The sequence below is a fragment of the Hypomesus nipponensis genome, chromosome 7, assembly GCF_054491055.1.
Source record: "Hypomesus nipponensis isolate SF chromosome 7, ASM5449105v1, whole genome shotgun sequence".
NCBI lineage: Eukaryota > Metazoa > Chordata > Actinopteri > Osmeriformes > Osmeridae > Hypomesus > Hypomesus nipponensis.
Genome location: NC_140367.1, coordinates 3,635,456 through 3,659,819, shown reverse-complemented (window position 1 = coordinate 3,659,819; position 24,364 = coordinate 3,635,456). Strand labels below are relative to the sequence as shown.

Here is a 24,364-nt window from a genome sequence, read left to right as displayed (position 1 = left end):
AACACACGTTCTCTTTGTCTTCTCTGCTTCACAACATATTTGAAAGTATTAACAATATACCGTAAAAGAACTTCCTGGCGAACATTGGTTCACACTTTCTTCCAAATTACACTCAACGTCTGTTGCTCAGGCGCGGGACACACGCTATCTACTGTCTGCAGTTGCAAGGGCGCGGGTGAGAGTGGCTTGAGGAATCCGGATATGATGTGATGTTTCAGAACAATTTCAGCAGTGAGCAGTTGTAGCAACTTCGAAGACTTCTGTTCTGAGTAAATCGTTTTTTGCGCGCGGCAATTTATAGATTAACGGCTGACCGCTTCTTTCTGTAAACTTATTGACAACTTTTTGCATAGTTCAGATAGTTATCAAGACCGTGATTTTCCAACTGGAGGGCAATTTGTCGCGCAAGAAGGATGTTAATAACTCAAAGTTGAAGCAGGGAGTTGTCATGTTTGAAAGGTAGGCTACTTATCAACGAACTATGATGCATGTTTACTTACGTGTCCGTTATGATTCAATGAGAAGTAGTCTAAACCATGTTATGTAAACGGACAAGTTGAAAAGTTGAAAAATCAGGCTTTCCGCAGTTTATGTAAAGGCAGAGGGGAAAATTCCATTAAGCTTTAACGACATTATGCATGTTGACGTCACTTTCTTCACTGTGAAGCAGACCAGAATCTCCTTCTTCGTAGTTCCTTGAGTTATGCTCAGTGTTTTAACCATGACTTCGCTTATCAGACGTTTGTTTTGACAGAGTTGACGGGTGAGGAAAAGGAGGATCTTTTTCTGCCATCTGTCTCAAAGAGAGGACTGTCTCATGTCCACGGAGACTGACTTGCCTCCGGAAGGGCCTAGCCGGCCCGGGATCGATCCTCAACAAGAGAGGAGTCCACTTCTATCCAACTCTCACGGTAAGGCACAACACGCAGTAAAGATGTTCAATTGATAGTAGGCTACTGATGTATATGTGAAATGTTTATTGTAGACTTGTCACGCCTATTAAACCTTGTTTAGGTTCCTATATTCATACTCTCATTGGATATAGTTGACCATTGACAAGGACCACATTACTTTGTGTTTGCTCAACATATTTGACTACAAAAATCATAATCCTGTTTGTCACACTTGTCAGTCTTCATCAGTACACACAGGACAATGATGACATCCTGAAAACTCTTTCCCCTTAAATGACATTTGTGTGGTTCAACCAGACACCAGTATCCACGCCTTAGCATTAGGCATGATAATGTTTTCATTATTTTCCAATGAAGATTGAAGCAACGCCCTGGTGACTATTAGGAGGAAGCACAGCCAATTATAGTTTTTTAATTAACTTTCTAGTTGCCCATAAGATTATCACATGTAAAATAAGCTTGGCCCCATTCTTTTTTCCCCCCCGTTTTTTGTAACCATCCAGCGAAGCGTTAACCAGCCTATTTATACCCCTGCATCATTACAGCACTGTCAGATATAGCAAAGTAGGACGGAGTAAGCAATCACAAGTCTGTGCTGGTGGGGAATGGATTTTCACTGCTGGACCTTTTCAAAGCCAGCTCAGTTCAAACTGGATATCCCCTCTCTAGGGACACTGTGTGTTCTGAGAATAGACCAATTTATTTCAAACTGTGATCACTAAATTCTGCCATGCATCAGTGACACATGCGCATGCTGTTACTGTACTCTAAGTGTGCATCGATCTAAGGAGTCATGCCAGGACTAAAGATGGCCATATCTCAGCCCCAGGCCTGGCTGGTGCCACATCTATCTAGAGCCTGTGTGTGTGTGTGTGTGTGTGTGTGTTATCCTTTCCACTATCTCATCTGTCATTGCTTACAAAACAAGAGCAAGACCTAACAGTGCGACAATACATCATCGACTTTCACCAGAGGAAAAAATACATTTGTTATGCTTTCCTCAGTCGTTCTTCAAGTTTCATCTCCTCAAATGTCCTAACATGAAGGGGGGCACAGTGACGGTCACCGTACAACAAGCCCAAACAGGAAGTACCTCTGTAGTCTGCTGCCTGAAATCTCATCTAAACAAGTCGGTGAAAGAACTGGGGTGCGAGTAAATTGTATTTAGAAAACAGAGCAGCATTGTGGCAGGTTCAGTTCCTTGTGTCTGTAAAGATGATCCTCATCGTGATGCTAAAGACCCCTGTCAGGAGGTTAAAGTTGAGCCTGTCTGTTCCTCTGTAGTACATAGCTATCAGCACAGGGCTCGCTTGTGTACTATTTTCCCATGGAGATGAATGCAGCCTTTTATGGCAGTAAAAGCCTTGGCAGGTAACGCACAGCCAGGGGCAGCACAAGGAGGGAAAAAGAATCCCAGACCTCGCTGGCACTGGAGGCCCCTGAACCGCCCTCCATGTTGTGCCAGGCATTTGCCAGGGAACCAGGGTTTTATCTGTCGGGGGGAAGGGGCCCCGAGGATGGCCCAGGAGGAAGGCTGACCCCAGCCACTCCGGTCAAGCACCTGGAGGAAGACGCATCGTATGCACTTAGATGTGGACCAGCTGACCTCCTGATGGGAGAGCGTTCAAACAATCAACGAGGATCATTCTTCTCTCTTTGTTTGTCTGTTCTCTCTTTCTCAGTTTTTTTCTCTTTTTTTCTCTCTATTTTCCATCTTCCTTTCACTTAGGCTGTTGTTCTAAGCCATTTGGAAACAGCTTTTTGAAATCAAATGTTTAAAAAAACAGTTAGTTCAAGTTGATTTCTTTTTAATCTACAGATGCATGTGACACTGAATCGTCAGGAACGACAAACACTTCTAGAACGTCATCTCCCAGAGACCCGTGTGCTGAAGGACAAGATCACATGACTGGAGAGTGCCCTTCCTATTGTGACCCAGTAAGAAGTGAGTGTAATCACAGCCTGGGAAACATCAGGAAATCCTGCTATTATCATGTGGTCATTATTACCACTTCAAACTGTTATATAAGCAATGGTATGTGATGCATGACAAGCTACTAGGTGGATAGAGCCTACCTTATAAGGAGAGCAGTGAATCATCTTAGTTTACATTTACATTACATTTATGCATTTAGCAGACGCTTTTATCCAAAGCGACTTCCAAGAGAGAGCTTTACAAAAGATTATAGGTCACTGATCATAACAACGAGGTAGTCCCAAACATTGCAAGCAGCCAAAACATGAAGTATACGTTGTAAAAAAACTAAACAAGTGCCAAAGGGAAGACCCATAAGAGCATGCAGTTATACAAGTGACAAATTAAAACAACATGAACCTCAAAAAGAACAAGACTGTACCTGTAGAAGAACAATCAACAGTAAAATATTTCACAGCGAGTACAAGAGTTAACTTCGTTATATAACTAACCTACAAGAGCAACAAGTCTCTCAATAAAGAGTCATTGTGATCCTGGAGGAAACTAACATCAGGTCCAGCCAAGCATTCCTAAGTGCCGTTGTACTCCCGGAACAAGTGCGTCTTGAGCCTTTACCGCCGTTCACTCTTTGTTGTGTTTTGTCCTGTCCTGACAGACAGCCAGTTGACAATAGTTTGTGTTTAAACAGTTAGGCTATAGCCCACGTTACTACGGGAACAGTGTCTTACACCATCCAAGACAAATCTTAAGATGGCATGACCATCAGATAACAGACTTGAAGAGTGTAGTGTAACATGCTCTCCCTGTCGTGTGAGGGTAATGGCCAGCGATTGGCTTGTCAGGGTCTTGTGTCTCCTCCAAGCCTCAGCTCGGTGTAGTGGGAAGGAGGAAATCCTGTTGTGGTTTGGCTCTCCAGACCCTGGGATGGGCCAGAATATCCTCTGTGTCGCTCTATAGATGCTGCGTAGATCACTATCACGTACTGACGTACGTTGCCGCATGCTTTCTCGGGCTGGTTATTGGGACAGATGAAAGCATTCCTGTATTTTTTACATTTGATTTAGAATGTAGAATAAGCTCAGTAACTTGAGTGCACAGTATGTGTACTGTTGTGGAGCAGAGTTGGGTAACTGAGCAGAGTTCGTGTGTCAGAGAACTGAAGAATTGATCTCATTCTTTGAAAAGAAACACTCTTAAGAAAAGTATGTTTGCTTCCCAAAGTCTCTTTGAAAAAAAACAACCCAAAACAACCTTGCAATAATAACTGGGGAAACGCAGACGAGTTTGACGGGAAAGTTCTCAGCGTTTGTTGTAGAGTGGAAAGAAGCCGTCACACCCTGTGTCCTGTTCCACTGTACTTCAACGTTCAACAACCTGGTTCATCCTGTCAACTGTCTGCAAGCCAGTCTCAGCCAGTCAGATCCTGTCACAATGGCCCTGAGGGACGCTACCTTTGCAACCAAGCTTAAAACCCAATGCTGCTACACGCACTGTGTTGTAGATGTTCAGACACACAACTTTGTGTCCTTGGCAACACCAGCTCTTGTTGAATGTTGACTAACAGCAGTAACAAAGAGATCAGCAGCAAAGCGAAAGAAGGAGAAAGGGAAAGAGAGAGAAGTCGGAGAGAAGTGTTGAACAAAGCTAATAGCCTCTGATTGCTTCCATCCGTGTGAGCATGTATCCTCAAACTCAGCATTGTGTTTTTGCTCATATGTTTCAAGGCTGTTAACTTTTCCAGGCCCCCTATTCCTGCCTCTGTTGTCTGCTGTTGTCGACTTGCCAACGGCCTGTTTACCAAGGCTTCTCAAGGCGGGCTCACAAACAACAGCTGTGTGAAAGCCTTCCCGTAAGACTGAAACGTGGTTCAAATCATGAACAAATCGGTGAGAACTTTTTCGAAGAATGTTTCGCAACTGTTCACAACTTAGTGCTGCTGACATGGTGTCAGCTGCTAGAAACACAGGAACCTTGACTGACGAGGGGGGAGATTGGCCCACTCACCTGCCCTCCTGGACCAATCAGTTCTGACCAATCTCCTGCGGAGGATAGTCACCCTCTCTCGTCCAATCACAGCTGAGTGTCTGTGACAGCATCTCTCCAGAGCTGACAAGAGTTGTCACCAACCAAAGAGACAGACCTGGTGCTTTGGGATTTTAAAAGGAAGGGAGAATCGGCCTCCTTCTTTGAGGAAGTTACTACAGCATGTTCCCAGTCACTTCAAACAAGGACCAAAACCCCCAAATGTGCCTCTTAAGTGTTGAGGATCCCGGATGTACCTTATTTTAGTTGTGGACTAAACACGCTTGAGTGGTGAGCAGATTCAGCCAATCAGATTCAAAATGAGCTTGACCACACGGCAGAGAAATCGGAAGTGAGAAAGAAGTCATATGACAGAACACATCCTTGTGTTCAGCTGGCAGTTGGCTGCAAGGTTTCCCGCAGCACTTCTCAGTTAAGGCGGCCGCCAAAGCAACACATGCCTGCTGCCTTAACTACATTGTAAAAAAAAAAAAAAAGTATTTAATTTTTATAGAGATATACGGGGTTTGCTGCTCCACCCTACCTTAACTAACACATTTTCTGTGGGAAACCCTGAGCTGTATGTCCAGCATGTGATCTTCTAATCTGAAGTTGAGGCGGTTGGTGTTTTCCTTCATTTTAGATCAGACCATAATATACCAGACCAATTGGAAACTACCATGGCAACATGCCGTTTTATTCAATCACCTGAATGCTACGTAGTCAACAACAAGCATGGTTGTTACTGCGGCTGTTATAGAGTTGCCACAGAAGCATTAAGATTAGAGCAGTGAGCTGTTAAGTGTGACCAGACTTAACACTGTCCTTGACTTCTGTGTCAATATAGAAGGATTGTTATCTGGGGTTTAGCTCTGTCCTGTACCTCCAGTATGCAGAGGGAAGAGAGACAGGCTGCTCAGCCCGACGACTACAGCTGAGGCTTCTCTAGGCCTGGGGTTGTGTGTGTGTGTGTGTGTGACTGGTGGGGGAGACAGGCATTCCCTGGAGACCTATGTGGCCCTCAGACTCCTGGTATCTCTTCCACGCAGAGTACTGGCTCCGTCGGCCCTTCCCAGAATAAATTGCCATGACCTAACGCCAGTTTTAGGTGTTTAATCGTCACATTATTCACCGGATTGTCAAATAGTTTTTAAGTGCTCTCGTGGATAAAGAAGACCTCAGTGCCCAAGACCAGATTTCCTTCTCTCTTTTTTTTTTATCTCAGGGATTTCTGAAGTGACGGAGGAAGGTCAAATGACATGTCTGTCGCCGTGGAGAGAAAGACATTAGGCTGGCCTTTGTGTGAAGTCCTGATTGGGTGTTTTATTCAGAACCTTCAAGGTTATTACCAGGGTGGAGGACTGACCTTTAGGAAGGGAATTTACTGTGCGACAGTTCAGAAAGCAGATGAGATGTTTAATGGACGGCCATCACACCAGCGCAGGCCCTCACAAAGCAGCACCTTGGTTTAGCTGCAGGGAATGTTCTGCATATATGCATACAGTACACTGAGAGAATCTTGGCTCCTCAGTGGAATGGTAAGGTGATTGTCAGGTGATTATGGAGGGTATCAGCACAAAGAGGTGGCCAGACGTAGCGTTTCACAGGTGATCTGCAGTCTGAAGCAGACAGACTAATGAAACAGAAACAACTTTCAAGTGTTTTAGGATCAAAATCTTCCACACTTCATTCAGGTCTTTGTTTTTCCCCTTATACTCCTCAATGTTATAAAAAAGAAATTGTACACAGCGTGCTTGTTGTTATGCAAGAACAGAGTCTTTTATTGTAATGTTGAGACCCTGGTCTCGTCTGAAACAACACGTCTGAAGCAAGCGCCCATTAAAAACCCAGATGTAATTTTCAAGTGATTACTTACCAGTGGGTCATGGAATCAAAACCGGTATGAATAGGGGTGAAATGCTAGCGTAGGGGTTGATTAAAATGGTCATTGTAAGTCTATCTCAGTTGTAATTATTTCCTCATTGTCTTGCTGCAGATAGATTTCATATGGGAAATTTCAAGCACTGTAATTAGCATTTCTAGAAGTGCCGACAAGTCTTTCCATTGTTGGGATTTTTCAAAAAAGAAATTCTAAATACTTCAGTGGGTGTGATTAGGTATGCACACCTCCCTGTATGATGAGTGCTACTATTGGATATCATTGCCGTGATTCAGACACAAAGGCCACATAAGGATGTTGACTGTGAAAGAAGAAACATATAATTATGCTGTATCACTGTGTAGGAGGAGTATTTGAATAGTTAAATAGTCCATCAACGACTTTAGCATCACTTGGTTTTTGTACTTTACATTTAGTTGACCCGGGACACGACTTTAACGCAGTTTATTCCAAGTCATCGCTTTGTAATTGCTCTGTGATGTAGTTTGGGTAAATGTTTGTTTCCAGACGAGTAGAACAGAATGGGGCAGTTCAGGGACAGCCAGAATCAGAATGCCCCTCTGTAAACATGATCAAAAACTCCTGACTTGCAAGATTTACAGTACCGCTCTTCTCCACCAAAACAAAGCATCCTACAAAGCAGCCTACAAAGCAGCCTGTGTGTGTGTGTGTGTGTGTGCGCACTGTGTGTAGTGGCAGTGGTAGTGATGGTGCCTTTGAGGAGTCAGTCCAAAAAAAACCCAGCAGCCACTTCAAATGAGAGCAGAGCAGAGGGGATTACAGGCCCTCTAACAGGGGTTTGGCTCCTACATTAAGGTTAAAACCCTTTTCTATTACAGAGATCTCAGGCGATGTCAACCCCCCCCTCCCCTCCTGCCCTCTGTGTGTTTGCAGGTTCGCTGCCTCCCCTGCTAGGTCATTCAGTCAACTCCTCTGATCACTGGAGGGTGACTGGAGGCCTGGGCCGAGCTCCTAGTCAGGCCCAGCCACAGACAGCCCCTTCCCCCACCACCCCTCAGTCACCCTGCTCCCCCAGCAGAGCAAGAAGAGCTCAAATCGATACGGCCGTCTCCCGGTTAAAAAGCCTCTTACCCAGACGCGGGAGATCCCCAGTCCCTTAGCCATGATTCCCCCAGCTTAGCCCCTGATTGGCAGGCTGGGGAGGCGGCGCGCTGACCCACAGCTGTCCCATTAGCTGGGGGTTAATGCTGAGATTGATACAGAGCAAATAAAGGAACCTGGGTCGGAGGTGTGTTGATAGACTGGTCGTCCCTGATCTCTGATCCAGGCCTCGGCTGCTACCTGGATGAACTCCGGACACCAGATAGCTTGTTGTTTTGGTGGCTTTGTTGTCGAGTTCCCTTATGTATCCCGTTGACCCGATTTGATGTGGTCTTTGAGTTTGTACAGTAGATTAGTTCCTGTTTTGTGTTTTGTGTATGGACGTTCATCCACACTCCTGCTGTTGAATTTCAAACAAGTGAATTTCCTGTGGAATTTCTACTTCAGCAGGAGATTTTGAAACTGGTGGAATCTGTGAGTCATCCATGTAACTGAAACTGAAAATCTCCCCCCTCTCCTCTTCCACCCCTCCTTTCCTACTCCTGCTCTCTTCCTCCTCTCCTTAGCCTATTCTTCCCCTCCTCTCCCTCTTCTACTGCCTCCCTGCCACCCTCCGCCTCCTGCCCTGCCCTGCCTTCCCCCCCTGCCTTCCCCCCCTGCCTCCCCTCCCTCCCTCCCTCCCTCCCTCCCTCCCTCCCTCCCTCCCTCCCTCCCTCCCTCCCTCCCTCCCTCCCTCCCTCCCTCCCTCCCTCCCTCCCTCCCTCCCTCCCTCCCTCCCTCCCTCCCTCCCTCCCTCCCTCCCTCCCTCCCTCGCTGTTGGCCCTGTGTTGCTGTGTTGTTGTTTGAGCCTGTGGCAGGGAGGCTTGAGCAGACAGTGCCAGCACCCTGCCTGGCAGCTTCCTCAGACCAGCTCTGAGTCACGTCACAATTGATCTTTCTAGAAAATGTGGTAGCAAGCTTGTGTAACGCCTCAATCTGTGCAAGATGTGCAGCTTTCCCCACGGCCACAGAGCTTCGTATTCCACTCTGTTCCTGAATCGTTCATGATGGGGATCCAGGGAGGGGGGGGAGGGGGGGGGGAACCTGATGAAGCTGTCCTCCCTGAGTTCTCCTCTGAGGGGGACAGCAGAGAAGAGACAAACAGACTTCTACTGCCAGGTTGTGAGGCTGTTTCTTCTCTTCTTGTCCTGTGTTCTGCTACATCAGTATCGCTCACATTAGCAGTGCTCCTCAGGTTCCCACATGGCGCAGAGAAGGCGGAAGGAGAGACTTCGCAGGGAAGGCTCTCTCTCGAGCACAGTGTGAATGATTTATCCTTAAATGTGATTCATTTAAGGGAAAATGTCATCTCATTGGGCATTTTAATGATTTAGATAGGAGTCAGACATATTCATCTGGCAAAATGTTCCATTTTGAAATCGAAGGATAATTGATGATAGCCTGCACCTCCTCAGAGAGAGCTGAAAGGTTCAGGTCATCAAATCAGGCTCTTGTCTTTCAAGTTGTCTTCCCCTCTGTAAAATGTAATTAAGCAGAACAGGGTCCGCGGGATACTTTTCCACTCAATCAGCAACGAAATTACCAAATCTGAAATGAGTAAATCCCTGATGCCCTGCTTTCCCTGTCATTGTTATTGAGAGTGAGGGAGGGAGGACAGCGAGAGGGGAAAGGTGGGGGTTGGAATATTCAGCGCCGTGTCAGATCCCCTCAGCAGGTTCCGGTTGAAGAGCCAGTTATGAACAGCCAGTTATGAACAGCCATGGTGGGGGTGGGGGGGGGCTACGTCGTCACAGAAAATACCCGAGCGGTATTGACTGTTCATCACGTTTAGCTCATCATAAAATAAAAAACAAACGGCAAAGTGAAATTAGACGTGACGAAGCAAGGATGTACCTATCTGAAACGAGAGGATGTGGAGTGGGATGAGGGGATGGGGGGGAGTTAATAGAGTCGAAACAGGTCTGTCACCCTGTGTGTCATCCGACCTGATTGGCTGTCCTATCAGAGGAACTCATTTAGTTTATCACACCCAGATGTCCCATCATCAGCAAGCCTTGGCAAATAGATGTGTGTATGTGTGTGTCTTTTCAAATCACGTGTGTGTGTGTGCATGTGTGTCACATTCCCAGGCATGAGTGATCCGACATTAGCGTGACACGTCATACAGTGTCACTTTCCTCCATGTTGAAACAGGCCACATTTGGATGTTTTAATCTTGAGAGGAGAGTTGCTTCCTGCTTCTTGCTTCCTGCTTCCTGTAGTTCTGTACTGGAACAGTGACACACTGAGTAACCTACTGAGGGGTAGTACGAACTACACACCTACAGACTAAAGTGCATTACACGCACATTATGACAGCAATCTATTAGTACAGTTCTATGTACAATACACACAAAATTATGTTAAAATCATTTGATCATTCCACATTTTTATATTCACTTTACTGTAATAGACCAACTTTGATTTTCTCATTGTGGCTGTTGGAAATAATCACAGCTCGCGTTTGACATGACAAGATACTCCAAATGATAGTTCCTAGTGAGACAGCCATTGACTGTCCCTTCAAACATGTCCTCCATCGCAATAAAGAAAGTCCTTGTCCCACAGTTGGAAGGTCAAATGCTAAACGAGCTTTGATATGCCGAAGGAACATTTCAATCAGAGCCCTTTGTAATAGCATTCATTGTGCCATATTTTCTTCCTCTCCTCTGCAGCATAATTCCCCTGGTTTTGCTTCTATAAATACGAGCATGGAGATATATGTAATTTCTAATGAGAAAATATATCCCTTTGGATTGGGAGGCAGGGGTGTTACAGATGTTTGTTAGGAGGTGGAAACTACCCCCCAGGCTTCCAGGGAGGTGGGGGGGGGGGGGGGGCTTGGCTAGGTCATTGCACACTTACAAATTAGCATTTCAATCAGGCAGGTACAGGGACAGCCAGGCATAAAATATACATGTTTATGATGTGAAAGACAGACACAAACAAACTAGACCGGTTTAGTGGAATAATAATTTCACAGCCATAAGCTGTGTATGGAATATTGTCACCTTTTTATGAATTTGAATAAAAACTAGGGAGGTAAAAAAAAAAAAAGTCTTCTTTTTCCCTTTCCTTGTTCTTTTCTTTAATTCCTTTCTTCCTTGCTTTCTTTCTTTCATGCTCTAACTCCAGGCTGTGTGTAATGGGGACTATTAGGAGAGGTGGAGGTGTGTTTAGCAGCCTGACATGATGTGACATTTGAATAACTGTGTGCTTCATATGATGGACATTCTAATAGGCCCAGGCAAACACAGCCCTCCTCTCTCTCTCTCTCTCTCTCTCTCTCTCTCTCTCTCTCTCTCTCTCTCTCTCTCTCTCTCTCTCTCTCTCTCTCTCTCTCTCTCTCTCTCTCTCTCTCTCTCTCTCTCTCTCTCTCTCTCTCTCTCTCTCTCTCTCTCTCTCTCTCTCTCTCTCTCTCTCTCTCTCTCTCTCTCTCTCTCTCTCTCTCTCTCTCTCTCTCTCAGAAGCATTAATATTAAAGAGGAGCTGAGCGTTATAGAAACATAGTGCTGTACTGGTTCTCTCTGCTCTCTGCCATACGTCTGACTCCTGGAGTAGTAATGTGCAAATTAGAATCTTCAGGCTGACCTTTTTGATCTCTCTGTTATATTTTCGGTACTTTACTATTTTAGAATTCTTGTTTATGCAGGTCTGTTTCAGTTGACGTTCATACATATTCCTTCCTGGTAGGTGTGTGTGTGTGTGGGCGTATGCATGTTTGTGTGTGTGTGTGTGTGTGATATTGGCTGCCTCCTGTCTCTCGTGTCTTTGGGGTACAATTTTGAGTTCTCCCCTGCAGGACCTATTTTCCGTGACAAAAGCAGCGGCGTTGAATACACAGTTTTACATACAGAGCGCTCCGCGCTTCGCCCTTGCTCTCCAGGCACACTGGTGCTCCGTCCCTGTGTGGTGCAGCCACTGAAGACTCGGTGACAAATGGCAATTATATTTGTGTGTTCCTCGTGAATCCATCAAACACTGGCCTTTTAAAAATGCTCCCCAGATATTTGAGCCTGTCAGTTTCAGGGGGACCAAATTGGGAGTCTGCTTAGCCAGACTACAGGCTGTGCCCCCCCCCCCCCCCAGCTTGCTCAGAGACGGGGGTGACAGCCTGTGCAGAGAGATACCATGTTTTATTCAACTACAAATGTACACTCTCAACAGTTGTTGATGCGCTAGAAATAGGCCGGTTAGAAGTCCAATTTGAGGCGGTGTGTTTTGGCCCGCTCCTAAACATGGTGTTTTAATGCAACCTGCCAGCTCGTGTACAGCCAGAGAACGCATCACCTGCCTCAGCCCCTACATGCCTTTGTGGTAAACCACACAACTGTTCAATTTTAATCGCTTATGATTTTTTTAAACTTGTGGGAGTTGTTCATATTTGATGTGTGTGTGTGTGTGTGTGTGGGGGGTATGTTTCCTAGTCCGAGGCAGGAACTCTGCAGAGCATCTATATTGGAAGGCAGCATCTACTGGGTGTAGTGTTGTCAACTCCACCCAGCTGGTGTTTTACTGATCTCAGGCTGATCCAGAACTCTGTGGAGTTCCGTGGTGAAGTTGTCTTCCAAAGGCTTACAGTGTGTTCCGGTGACAAACTCTATGGAAACCCCTCGGCTCGGTGACAGCTTAGTTACACTGTGTGCTCTATGGCCCATATCTTTACTCTGCTCAAGTGCAAAGTCTCTTTTTGACACCTGGAAACTATTTAGCTCTTATACTCTTGAACTTCCTGTGGGGATCAATAAAAGTGAATTGAATGGAACCCTTCCATCCTAAGTAATAAGAGCTGCTTTGCATCGGCTCTGCGGTGTGCTCCATCCCAGACAAGGTTAGAACTTTTCTGCTTTGGATATAATCCGTCTCTTATGGTTCACTTAGTGTTATCTTTGACAGAAGCATCATTACCGCCATCCACTGTTATGAATGTGACTCCTCTTTCCATCCCTTCATCAGAGTCAGTATTATTATTGTCGGTAAAGGATGGGAATGAGATGAGAGGCCTGCTCAGCCCGGTGTGTGTAGACCAACTCTCACTGCAAACACCTAGATGAGCTAGATTTGTATTACCCACAGCGATGAACCCAATAGATCAGTCTTAACGCCTTCTAATCTCTGACTCGACTCACATTCACCTCATTCACATTCAAATACTTTGCGTAGTTGATCTGGTTGATTGGCCCAGGTGTGAATTCAAGGCCGTCTGGGGAGTGTTTGACCACGGCCCACACTCTGGAGGTTTACAGTACAGGCTGCTTTCCTTTTAGAACTAGTTTCATACTCGGTGAAATTGAAAGCTTGAACTTTTTGGAAGGCAGAGGTAATTATGCTCATCGATTACTGCAGACCTGCTGTTTGTGAGAGACCCCGGACCCCCACACAGAGAGAGGAGGCTGCATTAATAAACCAGAAGAATTATAGAAAAAGACTCATCTCACTTCTTTAATGTTTAATGTGGTGTGTGGCACCATCTATAGATCTGTTTATACAGAACATACTGTGCGTTATTGAGAAATGCTGTGCATGTGTGTGTGTGTGTGTTTTGCCTATTGTCACCCCTCCATGATTGGTCTGTTCTCTGTACAGTACAATATACTTCTGCGTGGTCACTGAGGAGCCTTCTAATCAAGCCCAGTCTTCAGCTCACCAGCATAACTAGGCCTGGTTGACAGGGTCAAACGGGCAACAACAAAGTATCCCTGCATGTCCTCGTTAGCCCTCATTAGTTCCTTCCTCAGTGTCTGTGCACTGTGAGGGGGCAACTCATCAACCTGGGCCCTGCATCACACCAACATGACCTTCCTGGTCACAGCAATTGTCTAATTCAAATAGCCTAGCGTGCAGATCCCCAGTCTGTCTGTTTGTTTATGGAGGCAGCGTGTGGAGGAGAGGGAGGGAGGGAGGGAGGGAGGGGGAGGGGGGGGGAAGGAGAGAGAGAGAGGGAGGGAGGGGTGGGAGGAGAGAGAGAGGGAGAGGGAAGGAGGGGGGAGGAGAGAGAGGGAGAGGGAGGGAGAGGGGAGGGAGGGGGGGGGGAGAGAGGGAGGGAGCGGGGGGAGGAGAGAGAGAGAGGGAGGGAGGGGTGGGAGGATGAGAGAGAGGGAGAGGGAAGGAGGGGGGGAGGAGAGAGAGGGAGAGGGAGGGAGGGGTGGGAGGGAGAGAGAGAGGGAGAGGGAAGGAGGGGGGGAGGAGAGAGAGGGAGAGGGAGGAAGAGGGGAGGGAGGGGGGGAGAGAGGGAGGGAGCGGGGGGAGGAGAGAGAGAGGGAGAGGGAGGGAGGGAGAGGGGAGAGGGAGATCGAGCAGTGTGGGTTTAATTGTGTTGTTTTACATGGGCATGCCCTCTCGTCCATCTCCCTGGGTGATGTGTTCAAAAGCAGTGGGCCAGATTTCCCATCTCTTGTTAACTATAATTGACCTTGTTGGTGAGCTGACACAAGCAGTGGGACGCAGAGGGAAACAGTGAGAAAAAAGAAATAAAGAAAAAGAAAGGGGAAAAAAAATCATTACTTTCTCACAGAGAGTGAAACGGGAAACAAAGTGATAAAGCTAAACTAAAAAAGAAATGGGTTTCCTATTGAGCTTGCTGTTTGCATCCTCTCCCTCCTTCAGCACTTGAGAGAAGTTAAGGTAGAGCGACGTGGCTGCATCTCTTTACATAGCGAACACTTTCCCAGTAAGTGCTTTTCTTGAACTGCTTGTGATTATCCTAATCCCAGCAGCAACGTGTAGCACTGTACCTGCGTCTGGGTAAAATGCAGAGTTAGTAGAAAGTGAGACAGACGTGAAAATGGAGGATGCCAGAACGTACAGCAAAGAAAAGATGAATAATTCACGCCATCAGTCACGACGACGCATCTCTGATGGAGTCGGGAGAGAGGGATGAGGGAGAGAGGGATGAGGGAGAGAATGGAGAGGAGAAATGGAAGGCAAGTCCCAGTTGGGCTGAATGAGCATGAGTTCTTCCCCCTGAAAATGCCATCTCCACCACTCGCGCTCTCTCTACCGCTCTCTCCATCCCTCCCTCTCTCTCATCCTTTGCCCTCTTTCCTCTCCATCTCTCTCCTTTTTTTCTGCTGTTTTTCTCCTTGTGGCTTGTCACACGTGTCAACATTTGAAACCCTCCCTCCTTCCGCTGCGAGACGTAAACTGGGGCTTCCTCAGATGTGATGCTTACAGGGACAATCCACTCAACGTGCACTTCACGTGCACTTCTGAAGACGGAGAGAAATGGAGGGAAATAAAGGGCAAGAATTACACATTTTATAAACCTCCCTCCCTCCCTCCCTCCCTCCCTCCCTCCCTCCCTCCCTCCCTCCCTCCCTCCCTCCCTCCCTCCCTCCCTCCACTCCCCTCCCCTCCCCTCCCCTCCCCTCCAGCCCAACCTCAGGCACACCCTCGGCCAGGGCAGAGAGAGGCTGGCGAGGAAGATTCCGCCGCCGCCAGCAACCAACACGGCTTCCACCCCGCCTCGGGTCCTCCGGGTGCCCACGGAATGCTCCCTGGCGGGCGCGGGACACGCCCGGTCTGCACGTGTGGCGCAGCGCCGGGCCGGAAGCAGCCGTCGCCTGTGTCTCAGAAGATGCAGAGCAAGCTGCGCTCCAGCCTGTCAGTGAACAGCGACAGCAGCAGGAGGAGTAAGGGGAGCTCCACCGGCTCGCAGAACCCTGGAACCCTGCCCGAGGGTGAGCACATGCACGCATGCACACACACGCGCACACACACATCTGCACACACACATGTACATACACTTGCAATTGTAGAGACTCAAAGTACTATACATACAGTACACATACATACTGACACAAACTCATGCTCACACACACACATCTGCACACACACACACACACAGACAAACACACACACACACACACAAACACGTACACGCCTCTCTAACACTTTGTCATTCCTCACCGTGCAGGTGTTTCCCAATTAAGGCTGCTTCTGCAGAGCGACACCCATACAAAGCCGCCAGATATCCACCTTTTCATAATGAGCACTGACTTTCTAACAATCCGGTATTTTTCGGCCATTAAATCCACCTTCTGCTCGTCTCCTGTGGCTTTATTTTCCCCAACAACAACAGTGCTGAGTCCTGGGGCCCGGGGCCCAGGGCCCCAAGCAGCACCTCTCGGGTGCGAGGTTGAGGTGAGGGACGTAATGAACCTGATTGGGTCCACATTACCATTGGTCAGATAGGTGTGACCTTCTAACAAGGTAAAGGAACCCAGGGTGCCTGCCAAGTGTCGTCTCCACCCCTGCGTAGGCCCTCCTCACGCCCCTCTCAAGTCCCTTTCCAAACCCACCCCTCTCCCCCTCCATGCCCCCACCTCCAGACCCTGCTGCCCCTCATTATCAGGGCCTCTTGCTGGTGGAGAATCACACGCTTTTTCATCTCAGCTCTCCCTCACCCTCGCTGTCTCTGCCATGCACTTTTTAAGTGTCTGTGTGTGCGTGTGTGTGCGCGTGTGGTTGCATCTGTTCGTCGTTTGAGTTTGTCTGTCTGCTGCCCTCTGCCTCCTTTGTCTTCACTAAAAGATAGCTCACAGGTCAGGACGCAGTTGAAGATGTCATGAAAACAAGATCCTTACCCCCCCCCCCCCCCCCCCCCCCAGTTCGACAAAGAGGTTCATATTGGTAATATGGTGATCTGTGTATTTCCTAGAAATGGGCGTAGGATCGCTGTGGTGTACAACAGATTGTAGTCTCCAGACTAACAAGCGTTAGATGGTTAGTGAAGATTCTGTGGAGGAGGAGAGTGGCTTCTCACCAGGGATGCTGCCGCCAGAGTCGGCTTTTACACGTCTTAATTGGCAAAGACAAAAAAAAAAACACAACAACAAGATGACAGCGAGAGTAACAGCCGTTCAATAAGTCTGTCTCATTACGCCTTTTGTGTCGGTTGTTTGTAGTCTTGTGTTGTGAATCAATATGCTCTCTCTCTCTCTTTCTCTCAAGTACTTATTTCCCTCCGGAAAAAGCCAAGCTGTTGTGTTTTAATGTTTACATGGATTAACATAATCTGTTTGCCTGTGGAATGAGCTTCTAAACAGGCTGTAAGTAAGCTGCCAGGAGGCTAACTGGCTCCAGGGAGGCTGCTGCTGCTGCTGCTGCTGCTGGCTCCAGCACTGCAGATAACACTGAGCATGAGGAGTTACCGCCTACTTTACCGCCTGCCTGGCCCGGCAGAGACGGGGCGGGGTGCGGTGGGTTGGGATTGCACTGTGGTAACCACTTGTTGTGGTGTAATCAATTACACCCTTCAAGGTGCTTCCGGGAGCTTCCTCGGAGAGCCTGTTAAGACGGGGCTGTTGTTCCTCTCCATGTACGCAGCTGACTGTCTCCACGGAGACCTCAGTTAGCCCTGGCTGGCTCTGTTCCTGGAGGGGGCCTCTATTCTCCTCTCTCTCTCTCTCTGTCTCTCTCTGTCTCTGTCTCTCTCTCTGTCTCCCTCTCTGTCTCTCTCTCTGTCTCTGTCTCTCTCTCTGTCTCCCTCTCTGTCTCTCTCTCTCTCTCTGTCTCTGTCTCTGTCTCTCTCTCTCTCTGTCTCTTTCTGTCTCTCTCTCTGTCTCTCTCTCTCTCTCTCTCTCTCTCTCTCTCTCTGTCTCTCTCTCTCTCTGTCTCTGTTTCTCTCTGTCTCTCTCTCTCTCTGTCTCTGTCTCTCTCTGTCTCTCTCTCTCTCTCTGTCTCTGTCTCTCTCTCTGTCTCTCTCTCTCTCTGTCTCTCTCTCTGTCTCTCTCTCTGTCTGTCTCTCTCTGTCTCTCTCTCTGTCTCTCTCTCTCTCTCTCTCTGTCTCTCTCTCTGTCTCTCTCTCTCTCTCTCTCTCTCTCTCTCTGTCTCTCTCTGTCTCTCTCTCTGTCTCTCTGTCTTTCTTTCTCTCTGCCTCTCTGTCTCTCTGTCTCTCTTTCTCTGTCTCTCTCTCTGTCTCTCTCTCTCTGTTCATTGTGTCAAGCCTCCTGGTTGCCAGCAGGCCTTCTCCACACTAAACACTCTCCCTCACTCCATCGCTTTATCTAACTCACCCCTTCTCTCTTTCTCTCTCTTTCTCTCATGCTTTCTCCTCCCTCCCTCTCTCTTAGTTTGAATGTTTGCTGGGACTGGTTGGTTGGCCTTCCAGCTTGTTTAGTGTCACTCTGCACCCTGTGTTTGATGTCAGCCCTTTAGAGTGTTCCTTGTGTCTCAGCCTATTTCCTCCGGGGTCATCGCTGCGCCTCTGTTTGGCCCTTTCAGGCCTCCCCGACATCAGACACGACCCACTCCCGCTCCCCAGCTGGGCTCTTAGCAATTTGCACTCTTTTTTTTCTCTCTTCTTTGGGAAGATAAATTGTTCAGCTTGTCTTGTATACATGACCCATCCCCTGCTGCTGTCTCTCTCTCTCTCTCTCTCTCTCTCCCTATCTCTATACATCTGTCTCCCCCTTTTCTCTCCCTCCTTTCCACACACTCTTTCCATCCTCTTCTCTCTGCATCTCTCTCTCTATTTCCTTAAGATCCATACTAATCGCAGCTGATTAATTATACATCCAAAGGAATCGCTGAGATGGCCAGCTGCTTATTTCCATGTTCTGTGTTTGTGTCTCATTCCTAGTGTACAGCTCTCAAAGCTGATTAGCCCACACTATGGCTCCTTCAAAGCACAGTGAACTTGGAGAGGTCATGCATTTAGCTGCAGCCTCGAGTCTGTCTCTCTCCTCTCAGTGCCGTCAGACGCTTGTTGGTCTGGAAACAAGCAATGGATCAGATCTGCTGTGTTTCAAAATAAAAGTTTGTCGTATTTTTACTCTTGTGTCGAGTCCCAGGTGTTGAAACATACTAAGATGGAGTATGTCTCCTGGCGATGGGGGGGGGGGGGGGTTGAATAATCATATGCGTTCAAACTTCTGGTGGAATCCCCTTCGTTTCATGTCTCTCCGCTGGTCTGGACGTCCTCTGTGGAGGGTGTATCCGGAGCCGGTCAGCTCTGCGGACTGCATCCCAGAAAAATAGGGGAGAGAAATTCTTTGATTAATCAAACATGAGAATCCAGTGGTGTAAAGCCCGCTCCGTCCTCTTCTCCCTCTCCCTCCCTCTCCCTCCCTCTCCCCCTCTCCCTCGTCTAACCCCAGTCAGAAATGCCCCTCCATCTGACAGTCGGAGATGGGCTGATGAAAGCCATGCTAATGCCCCCTGTTTGTAATGGTATTTCTCTGCATAGGCGTTGTGTGTTTAGCACTCCAAAGCAGGGCTGTGCATGGCCTTGGTTCTCAGTAAGGGGTTAGGGATCCCAGCACAGGTAGAGCTTTACATACGGCACCTCCAGGAGGGAAGTGTGTGTGTGTGTGTGTGCAGTGTGTGTGTGTGCGAGTAGTGTGTGTGTGTGTGTAGTGTGTGTGTATGGTGTGTCTGATCCAAGAGTATAATCTTAGTTCGGTTTTCTCTCGTTCTCTCGCTTAACCTGCATCGTACTTCCTTACACACACACACACACACCTCCTTTACAGAATGTCTGTTGTCCAGCTACGCACGATGCTTCTGGTTGCACCTTTTACACGATTCAGGCTTCCACAATTAGAAGTTTGTATGATTTTGTAATGAAACAAGACTTGTCAGTGGACCAGCGAACTAGGCTTGTGTTGGTGGGTTAGAGAGGAGAAGGTTCGTCTGTCTAGGTGCCACTGAGGGACTCTCGCCCCCCCCCCCCCCCCCCCCCCCCCCCCCCCCCCTCGTCTCCCAGGCCTGCCGTGAGGGACGTTACATGTTAATCAACTGCATTAGCAGCAGCAATTTGCCAGGGAGAAATCTCGGACTTTGCTAATCAGCTTTATGTGATCAAGCCGGCGAGTTGGCATGATAATGCTCCAATTATTCGCCAGACTCCTAATCAAACCTTAAAGTGCAGTTGGGTCCTTTTAGATTCCTGATTCCCTGTAGCTCCTCACTGGCCCCCTGCACTTCCACCTACACAGAAAGGTACACACACACACATAAACAGACACACACATACTGATGCACATAGACATACACATATACATACACATCAGTGATTGCAGCACACACATACTCTGAGGCTTGTGCATTCAGATGCTGACACTCACGCACATCTGGGTTGGGAAGTAAAGTAAATGGGTTAAGATATGTCAGAGTGTGACTGGAAATCAACCACACAAAGAAGGGATAAACTCTTCCTAATCAGATGTCCACGGCCTTTCAGAGAAACATAATCCCACATCAACCAATACTCGCAATACAGTACACTGTCCTCTATTTCATCCTACCCCTCCCTCCCTCCCTCCCTCCCTCCCTCCCTCCCTCCCTCCCTCCCTCCCTCCCTCCCTCCCTCCCTCCCTCCCTCCCTCCCTCCCTCCCTCCCTCCCTCCCTCCCTCCCTCCCTCCCTCCCTCCCTCCCTCCCTCCCTCCCTCCCTCCCTCCCTCCCTCCCTCCCTCCCTCCCTCCCTCCCTCCCTCCCTCCCTCCCTCCCTCCCTCCCTCCCTCCCTCCCTCCCTCCCTCCCTCCCTCCCTCCCTCCCTCCCTCCCCTCCCTCCGATCTCCATCGTGTTCCCAGACTGCTGTGTCCACTGCATCCTGGCCTGCCTGTTTTGTGAGTTCCTGACGCTGTGCAACATGGTGGTGGCCCAGGCCTCCTGTGGGACCTGCACCCCCGAGGCGTGCTGCTGCTGCTGCTCCGACGACATGGGGGACGACTGCAACTGCCCCTGTGACATGGACTGTGGCATCATGGACGCCTGCTGCGAGTCTTCCGACTGCCTGGAGATCTGCATGGAGTGCTGCGGCATTTGCTTCCCCACTTAGGAGGCCCCTCGTGGGGCCTGGCCGGGCGGGGGTCAGGGGTCAGGCTGGAGCGAGGGGCAGGGGTGATATCGGGCCGCTGCTGCCATGGAACAGGTTGGCTTTGGAGTATATACCGGTTGGTGTATGAGTGTGTGAGTGTATGAGTGTGTGTGTGTGTGTGTGAGAGAGAGGAGCCCTAAGAGAGCAGTTTATTCTCCTGCCCCACTAGTCATCTACTTACATGGCCTAGCAGAGGCCTAAAGACTCTACAGATATTTGCCAATGTCCTATACCGCAAGTGTAAACATGATGAACTTTAATTTCAGTATTTGTTGTTTATATATGTGGATGAATATGTAATCAATGCTTTACAAATATTTCTAACTATGCCTTTAATGATGAATTCATATCTTGCCATTTCAGGAATACTGTTTCAGTGATCTGATTAATTTTCTCAACCAAAATATATCGTACATTTACAAGTATACTTTTTAAATTGTCTTTTTTACAATTGCTTCCTTTAAGTGAGTAAAACGTTTTTTTTTTTTTTTTTTACATTTTGTCAGTACTGTATGACACTGTAGAAACTTTGTGACAATCTAACTTCCTTCAACTGTAGTAGTGTTGGGTTTGTGTGCATGTCAAAGGGCCCCATAATTAAGTATTCCACAACGGTGTGCACATGCACAAAGTGTTACATAAGGTATTACCATGTAGAGTACAACGCTTGTAGACATTGCTCATGAATGTATCGTGTAAACATTGCATACTTAATAATGCAAATCAGGCTTTAAAGGGTTAATCAAAACCAATACTGTTACTGAACGTTTTAGACATGACGTTACGTATTCACCAAACATTAGATTTATTGCAGTCTACTGTAGCTTTGCAGACTGTGTCTTCAACGGCATCACTTATTGAAATAGTTTAGTATGTGTTGCTGTATGTTACAAACGTGTTTTATTATCTATATGAAGTATTGCAAATGTTCATGATCAGTTCCAGGATCCAAGCTCCCAACTAGTGATGCTTAGCAAAGCTTAACTATCTGGGCTGGTGTTGAGTACACAAACTATCTACAGTTAATCCGTCTTACAAGACATGACTGCTAGATCAATACCAGAGTTTTTATCAAGGTAGCTGTCAGGTAGATGTCACTACCAGATACGTGTATGGATCTTAGGGAATCGCATAGAGGAGCAGTTTCCTAGACATGGTTTTAGCCTAGTCCTAAATTAAGAGAAACATTCAATGAAGATCATTGAAAACGATTTAAGTCTAGCACAAGGCTTGATCCATGTATGGGGAAACTGGGCCTTAGAGTCTAAACACTCAACACTGGTCTAATCACAAATATGAACATTTGATGGAACACTCTTTCGGACCATTCCAATCTCTACTGGAATTCTAATCAGAGTAACAGATTTTTTGACTCTGACTTTATTTTGCTGATTTAATTCCATTTGCATATAGCACTTATCTCACCTTCAGGAACCAAAGATGTCATGCATGTTAGCGTGCTACCTTGAGAATCCAGTTTAACTGCAGACAATCATGACTTTCTCTTTTTACTGATGGTACGATTCAGTAGCATGTGGTGTTGTTAGACCTCGGTGTGTTAGTGATACTCTTCAGGGTAACTGGTTAAGCCACACAACGCTTTAGGTGGACAAAGTTGTACCACATTGACCCAAGCTCTCTATAAGCTTCTTTGGGATTACAAGTGAATGACTCACAACACAATAAGGACTCAAAAACTGTCAGACCACAAACCTGGTAAACGAATGCAGGGTAAAAAAAAAAATGACACTTATTATTTTCTTTATTTCCTTCTTAATTCTGTGTATCTGGAGAAGTTTGTGTCTGTGATTCACCCGACCCAACTGAGTCTTTTTCCCACTCAGTCTCTGAGATTTGCTTTGATGTTGTTTAAGTGATGATACTTAATAACGGCTCTCATTAGCGGTGCTCGCTAAATGGTAGAACTGTCCCTTCTTCACGCCATCAAAGATAATGTGCTGTCAAGTCTCCCAGCTCTAATGGTGGCTTGTTATTGTATGTAAAGAACTCAGACACTCATCAGGAGCAGATAATGTTTATTCGCTCTCGGTAAAAAACTAAGCCTCTTCTTGCGTTCCTATGATTAACTCTGCCTCAAGTTGGTGTATGTCAGGAAATAGCCTAAGACACAGGAAAAACACTATTTAGATAATGTGAAGAATTTATCTCCAAGCACGTGTTCGTGTATCTATTGTTTTCCTACTTTTTTTGACGCTCTCCTCTTGGGTGAAAGGAGACTGTCTCTGATTCCTCCTCTTTCATGTTTCTTCACTGCATTTAGCAAACGACAAACTCTGTTGGTTGTGAAACATTAATCCAAAATTAAAAATACATTTTGGGAAATAAACATGAAACATGTTTTGTGTCCAGTTGTGTTTAAGGCATGGGGGTTTTAAGTCGACAACTGTATTCATAAGACATAAAGCCTGACGTAAGGGTCATGTCATTTTGAATTAAACACACCACTTCACAATCCGTTATAACCCTATTTGTGCACATGGTGACTAATGCATCCCTGTCCTGCATAAGGGCTTCATAAAGGCTTCATTATCACCTGATAAGATGCACTCCATCTTTAGTGCCCTGAACCCCCCCAACCTTTTCATGTTCTCCTCCGCTCGAGGTGTCTCGTTTCCAGCTACGAAACCGCCCCCACCCCCCGACCCCCCACCCCCACCGCCGGTTCCCTCACCCAGGGTTCTCCATTAGAAAGATTCTCACGTAGACCCAGTGGTGGAACATGGCCGCCCGTGCTCAGCGGGGTCATGAGGGACAACGGGCCCCCCTCTGGTCCGACCTCTGACAGACACGACCCCTTGTTAACCCCTCAATTAACCCTGACTCCAGCCCACCTGCAGGAAGCTCATCCCCCCCTGTCCACTTTTGTCATTTTCTGCCCGGATACACCCAGCCAAAGAAATTACCATTTGATTTTCTCTAATGCATATAGGGGGGGGGGGGGGGGGGAATCATAATGCCATGCAGACACACTCTTTCTCTCTAATCACATTTCTTTCTCTTTTTTTTTGGTGAGAAGAGGATGAAAACGTGGAAGCTCCAGGTAAAGTGCGCAATGACCTTTTCACAAAGTCACCCACCTTTCCCTCTCTCTAATCAATCCCCCTGTGTTCTCGCTTCTCTCCCTGTGACCGCACCTCTGATGTCACAATTAGGACGGCTCCATTGTTTCTGTTTGCAGTCCGGGAGAAAATCCAGCGCCTCTCGGACACGAGGTCATTCCTCTTACAATATTAAATAAGTCATTAGGGTGCCACAGCCACGGCCACCTACTCCCTCCCTCCCCCTCTTCAGGACGGTTTGAAATTCTTCACTCATAAAATGGAGGTGTGCCACCCTCAGCCATAAGAACAAATTACCGCTTCTGCTGTCGCATGTTATTGCGCGAGGGGGACAGGCAGTTTTAATGGTGTTTTCAGTTGCCTCATTTCCACATTAGAGGCCAGTTTGAGGGCCCCATATGGATAAGATTAGCCATACTGTAATTATAGCTAATATGAGTAATTAAATAGGACAACGGAGAAAAAGCCACATTATAAGATAATATGAATAGTCTTGTTCTCCCTCGATCTGGAACAACTGTGTTTGAATTTGTTTGTCCCAGGGTATATTTATGTTAGTGTGAATTTGTGCTGTTCATTCAGCAAACCC

The 24,364-nt window shown here is 47.3% G+C and overlaps 1 protein-coding gene across 3 annotated transcripts; it reads left to right on the top strand.

Moving 5' to 3' along the window:
* Positions 1 to 207: 207 nt before the first annotated feature.
* Positions 208 to 23,049, top strand: mdfic (MyoD family inhibitor domain containing). Of its 3 annotated transcripts, none has more exons than XM_084701960.1 (5): positions 208 to 459; positions 739 to 911; positions 2,734 to 2,859; positions 15,247 to 15,552; positions 15,789 to 16,230. In XM_084701960.1, exons 2-5 carry the CDS (start codon positions 818 to 820, stop codon positions 16,064 to 16,066), a joined length of 804 nt encoding a protein of 267 aa, XP_084558086.1. In that variant the 5' UTR covers positions 208 to 459; positions 739 to 817; the 3' UTR covers positions 16,067 to 16,230. The 3 variants fall into 3 exon arrangements, with proteins under 3 accessions (XP_084558086.1, XP_084558085.1, XP_084558087.1); XM_084701959.1 differs by having other exon boundaries at positions 755 to 911; positions 15,789 to 16,228; XM_084701961.1 differs by lacking the exon at positions 15,789 to 16,230 and adding an exon at positions 20,409 to 23,049 and having other exon boundaries at positions 209 to 459; positions 755 to 911.
* Positions 23,050 to 24,364: the final 1,315 nt, after the last annotated feature.

What these genes read in the sequence shown, in the direction of transcription:
- mdfic (XM_084701960.1), top strand. Translation starts at nt 818, where the DNA reads ATGTCCACGGAGACTGACTTGCCTCCGGAAGGGCCTAGCCGGCCCGGG. An exon ending in CTATTGTGACCCAGTAAGAA is followed by an intron (nt 2,860 to 15,246) that starts GTGAGTGTAATC and finishes CCTCCCCTCCAG; the next exon opens with CCCAACCTCAGGCACACCCT. An exon ending in CCCTGGAACCCTGCCCGAGG is followed by an intron (nt 15,553 to 15,788) that starts GTGAGCACATGC and finishes CTCACCGTGCAG; the next exon opens with GTGTTTCCCAATTAAGGCTG.